The sequence below is a fragment of the Lactuca virosa genome, chromosome 3, assembly GCF_052849685.1.
Source record: "Lactuca virosa cultivar CGN04683 chromosome 3, Lactuca_virosa_CGN04683_v6, whole genome shotgun sequence".
Lineage (NCBI taxonomy): Eukaryota > Viridiplantae > Streptophyta > Magnoliopsida > Asterales > Asteraceae > Lactuca > Lactuca virosa.
In genome coordinates, this window is record NC_136428.1 from 227,946,653 (window position 1) to 227,952,014 (window position 5,362).

The following is a 5,362-nucleotide window of genomic DNA, read 5'->3' on the forward strand; positions in this document are numbered from 1 at the left end:
CTGTATCAGTTTGGGAAGATCACCTATGGCATAGAGAACCAAGAAACAAAGTGTGGTAACTCGATCCTCAACAGAAACATAATACATAGATAAGAAAAATTCTTTTCTTTCATCCTAATCTTCCATATAAAATCATGTCGATATTCCATATATAAATACCGACGATTCCGTTCTCCCCTTTAGAAGCAATTTAAGACAATTTTCATCATAAGTTCATCTCGTGTAAGAAACTATCAATAGATTTATTAAATGACGTTTTCGTGTTCACAATAAACATGTCCGACAAAGAACTCACATGATGACAATCAGGGTTAAATTTCATTATATTTACTCTAATAAATAAAGATTTAGTTGTCACATGTTGCATTCTCATTCATTTTGCCACATATTATTGTTTGGTTATTTTAAATTAATTTTTATTTCTTATGTTATTTTATGGTTTTTTCCATTTTACTAAAGTTCACATAGTATTTAAACGTAATAATAATTGCATATCAATTTCATTAATGAACTTTCCTTCTAATTTCAAAATTACTAAATTAAATACCTTTTTAGTTTTCTTTTTTATTTATCTAAATTATTTATTTAAATTTAAAAGAGAAAAAACACTATAATTTTAATAATTCAATATTTTTTTTTTCACTTTTCTTATAAATTCAAACTTCTCAAATGTTTAGAATTTCATATTTAATGTTCTTTTAAATAAACTCATGTAATACATAGATGTTATACCTAGTTTTGAATAGTCAAACAAATTTAAATTTATAAGCAATTTTTTGGATTGTGTTTTCTTCATATTATTTAATTTTCTTTTACAATATTATACCATTATTTTGAATAACATATAAGAAGATTATCTTTGTGAATTTTACAACCATATCGTATCACACATAGTGAAGTGCAAGGCAATTGGTGCAACTATGTAGTATCTGTTTTTTTTAATCGGCAAATACAAATATAATCTATTTCTAAAAATAACACCTAATTTCACATATGTCCACGACGAGACTTGAACCTTCGACCTCAAAAAAGCAAAACATTAACTGATACTGCTGGGCTAGAAGCCCTTTGGTTTAGTTAAATGAATAAATTTTATCTATTTGAATTAACTGAATGAAAAAATTATATTTATTTTTGAAAAACTTAAATCTAAGTAAACACAGATAAAGCTGTAAAAAGTGAATGCTAAAAATGAAAGTGATTATATTTTTCTTATTTATTGAAAATTTCATCTTTTTTATCGACTTTCTCACATTTAATAACACACTAGAGTGGTTTACCGTGCGTTGCACGGGACGGAAGGTGTTCGTTTTGTCAAATGAAATATGTTGCTTGCATTGATATCCATAGTAAAGTACATTGCTATTATGTGTAAACATTCAATTGATGCGAAAAAACAAAAAAAAAAATCATCTTTTGACCAATTTACCAATCAACTTGCATCAGCTCCTTTTACCCCAGTAGAAACGTCATATGTTCTTCCTTTGTCCAGGGAACTCCTGCAATTCCATAAACAACCATCTTATACTGGTATCACTAATAATAACAATACGAATAATGTAACTGGTACGATTTAAAAGAACAAACTCTAAAATTAACAATTTTGATTGAATTTATGGCTTGTTCTGTTATGTTTCCGATTTTTCTGTAAGAATTTTGTACATATCATCATGTCATCATATCATAATGTCATCGTATTTATAAAAAATGAAAATCATAAAATAGCTGATGAAAAAATAGATAAAAAATCACCTGTGGTTGTGAATGTCCAACATACTTGCGTTAATCGAACTGACATGAGTATTTTAAAATAACGGGATCCATCTAAGGATCCAACATATAACACCTTCCAAAAAACATCAGGGGCTTAATACCTAATTTTTTTTATAAAAAACAATACTAAAATGGTTGAATCTATGTAAGAAATAATAAGTAATTTCTATTACAGCCCATTAACACCAAGCTAAGAACCTTCATACATGCATCAAATAATTAAAAGAAACTGAAAAAGAATGGAAGACAATAGATTATGGAATCCATTACTAGATAACTTTTTATGAGATCATACACACATTTGAAAACCAATGATGAACAAAAATGATATTAACAACCTGTAACTTACCCATTCTCACCATCAATGAAAAGAAATCGATTTGCCAAAGGTGCAGGAGGCAGCTTATGTGGAAAAAGGGCTGGATTGAAAATGGAAATAACCAAGGGGTAATCTCGTAATTATTTTTGGATTTTTTTATTTGCTTTTGATTACATTTGTTTTTTATTTAAGTTCTCATTTCAGCAAGTGTGTCTATTTGTTAAACTTGTTATTATTCTTTTATCTAGTAATAAGAAATAAAAAACAAAAAAATACATACATCAGTCTTCACAGTTTAGCTTCTTTTCACCATTTAGTATGAAAAATGTCATTGAATATGATTCTCACGAAGATGAAAACTGAATCGAATTATAGGTATTTACAAAACAATATGTATGCACTTGTTTTTGTTGGTCAAGGTAAAAAAAAGAAAAAACAATTAGAAAATTAGGATTAGAAATCGAGCTTTTAAAAGTTGAAAATTATTAACAAATTAAACAAAACCAATCTTTTTTAAATGACAACCTTTATCTTTTATCCTTTTTTTTTGGCAAATTACTCAATACGGGTGTCTTTAAAAACATCACAAAATCAAGAATCGAGATTAATGAATGTGAAAAAATAAGATTTTTTATGCTTACTTCCACTGCTTGAAGCTCCATTCCCATCGTCCCTTCATTCCACGGAATTAATGATTCTGTCTGTAGGTTGACTGTAAAGCACCAGGTCCAGGCTTCCCATCCACCTCATCATTGTTATTTGAATTTGTAGCCAAAATGTTCTTGTAAAAAGATGTAACTGGAGGCCAACCCACCACTTGTGCCCTGTAAAAAAAGTTAGCAATAGGGGTATTTTAGTGATTTCATTCAAATGGAGTTTCTGTATTTGGATTGCACTTACTTAGCAACAGGAGGATAAGAACTGTTAACTTTGTTAAGACAACTTCCATTCCTGATTCTACAATCAAAACAGCAACAATTTATTTTCCAACGCACTCAAGAATTTTCACCCCCTTACCATGTCGTAGTCGCTTCTGAGTTACAGACACTTTTATTTACTTCTTCCCGATCCTTCTATTGTCTGACAAAAGGGGAGAGAAAATGTTGTAATCCAGGTATCCCAGAAAGACCTTTATTATCAGTAAAACTGCATAATATATTAATATTACCCACAATTAGTAAATAAATAATTATGTATTTTTCTTTTTTATTTAAGTTATTTATGATTAAAAAAAATAAACACCTACTTGAAACTTGCTCTGTGTAAAAGCGTCCCTCCTACTGCAGCTGGGACTCTTCCTGATAGGGAGTTCCCATTCAGATTCCTAATTAAACCAAATTTGTTAAAACAATAATTCATATGTTTTATATAATTATATATTTATATTTATTGTTAGAGAAAAGAATCTTACAATATTCGAACTGATGTTAAACCCCCAAGGCTTTCAGGAATGAATCCATTAAAGAAATTGTATGAAAGATCCCTGTTTTATATACAACAAAATATCTTTTATTTAACCATTTCATAACTAAAATATATATACATATATAACCTCTTTTCACACAACAAATCAAATACTCATTTTTCATTCAAATGAGAATAAATTATACTGACAATAAATTATACTCACAATACTCGCAATAAATTATACAACAAAATATCTTTTATTTAACCACGTTAGCAATCATTCCCTGCAATTAACCATAAGAAACATCACCTGTCATCGAAATGAACAAATGTCAACCACAATGACAATGTTAAGGTTATAAACTCGAAATTTGTACGTAACTGGTGAATCCTAGCCCTCCTTTGGCCCTAATTCACACACATACATCAAGGATCAACCAAAAGATAACTAACATACAATGGATGATTTACATGTGTACAGTTTGCTAAATGAAGAATCTTACAAGTGTTTCACCCTTTACTACTGGTGGAGCATATTCAGGATCAGTGGGCTCAGCAAAGTGGCTAACAAATTGGGCCATGCCTTTTCAAATGAAAATAGAAGCAAATCAATTAGATTTTTCAACCTACAATGTATGAATTATAATTTAAATAGTATAACATGTATGACATACCTGTGTATGGTGGACATTTTCTCTTCTCAGGAGGTGGTTTGTACTCCAGAGGAGGTCGTCGCTCAAAAAGCTTTAACAGATTATTTCAAACACCCCAAAATAAGTCAGCAAAGTCGAAAAAATTAGATATGAGAAATTAAAAACCTGGAAACTTCAGTAGCATTAGCTGCATGAACAACTGTAGAGGCAGCTCGAGATGCAGATAGAACTGCTGCTTCTTTATTGTTTGACTTTTTAAACTCCTGTATAAACCAGTAATACAGTAAATTAATGAAAAGAAATTAAATGGAAGAGTGACCTTAGTGAAGCAAAGTAGGAAGAGAAGTGATTTAGGATCTAATGGATATTGTGGTTACCGGTCTTTCTGAAGATGGTTCGATCGGTGGCAGACATCCTCGTTCCTGACTTTTAGGGTTTTTTTGGTAGCAATGTTTTTGTTGAGAGAAGCCTCTGATGCTGCATCGTCGACGGTGGCGACATGGTGGAGCAGCTGCAGATAAAAATCGATCTCAAAAAGATGAAAATCGTGGCTGTAGAACTTCACATACCTTCAAAATTGAAGCCAGAAACCTGAAAATTGTGAAGTCGTCGTGGGTTGCCGAATGATTGGAAACGCTTGAATCTTTTTCAATTAATGGTAATACTTGATGGTGGTGTCTCGATCGTAACAGGTAAGCCAGAAGGTGGAGAAGAAGCGCGTTGGCATCGTGTACTACAACTGTGATTGAAGAAAGCGAAAGTCGAATGAGAAACAGGAGAAGAGGGGATAAGAATGGAGAAGCATCTGAGGCGGTTGATCGGTGGACGGATTAACCCCAGAGAAGAACACGTGAAGAGGCACTAATCAGAATCTGATTGGGTCGAGAAGCGGTGAAGCTAAGCAGAAACAACACGTTTCCACCAAGATTATAAAAAATGGCAAAATATACCCTAAAAGAAAGAGGCCAATAACAAATGCAACTACAGGGACCAAAAGAGACAAATAACCTCCAGTTTACTGTTAAAATTTTTCACAATTTTAATATATATATAATAATTATATTCTTTAGTGAAAATCGTTTCTCATTATTGGAGTTGCTATGCTAATCACAATTTTCCACGGATTTGGCACTTATTTATTTAGACCATTTCCAATGAGACTTAATATATATATATATATATATATATATATATATATATATATATATAT

General features: G+C 30.9%; 1 protein-coding gene across 11 annotated transcripts; it reads right to left on the reverse strand.

The window, feature by feature from the left end:
* Window positions 1-1,309: 1,309 nt before the first annotated feature.
* LOC145167033 (uncharacterized) lies at window positions 1,310-5,048 on the reverse strand. 11 transcript variants are annotated; one of them, XM_079086117.1, is made up of 10 exons: window positions 4,744-5,048; window positions 4,530-4,663; window positions 4,318-4,415; window positions 4,174-4,243; window positions 4,003-4,082; window positions 3,810-3,907; window positions 3,504-3,575; window positions 3,339-3,416; window positions 2,734-3,221; window positions 1,310-1,499 (listed from the first exon to the last, which is right to left on the reverse strand). In XM_079086117.1, the coding sequence occupies exons 5-9, from the start codon at window positions 4,078-4,080 to the stop codon at window positions 3,143-3,145; spliced, it is 405 nt and encodes a 134-aa protein (XP_078942243.1). In that variant the 5' UTR covers window positions 4,081-4,082; window positions 4,174-4,243; window positions 4,318-4,415; window positions 4,530-4,663; window positions 4,744-5,048; the 3' UTR covers window positions 1,310-1,499; window positions 2,734-3,142. The 11 variants fall into 11 exon arrangements, 9 of the variants coding, with proteins under 9 accessions (XP_078942243.1, XP_078942244.1, XP_078942241.1 ...); XM_079086118.1 differs by having other exon boundaries at window positions 2,734-2,916; window positions 3,110-3,221; window positions 4,174-4,415; window positions 4,744-5,047; XM_079086115.1 differs by having other exon boundaries at window positions 2,734-2,916; window positions 2,993-3,221; window positions 4,174-4,415; window positions 4,744-5,046.
* Between the last annotated feature and the right edge of the window lie 314 nt (window positions 5,049-5,362).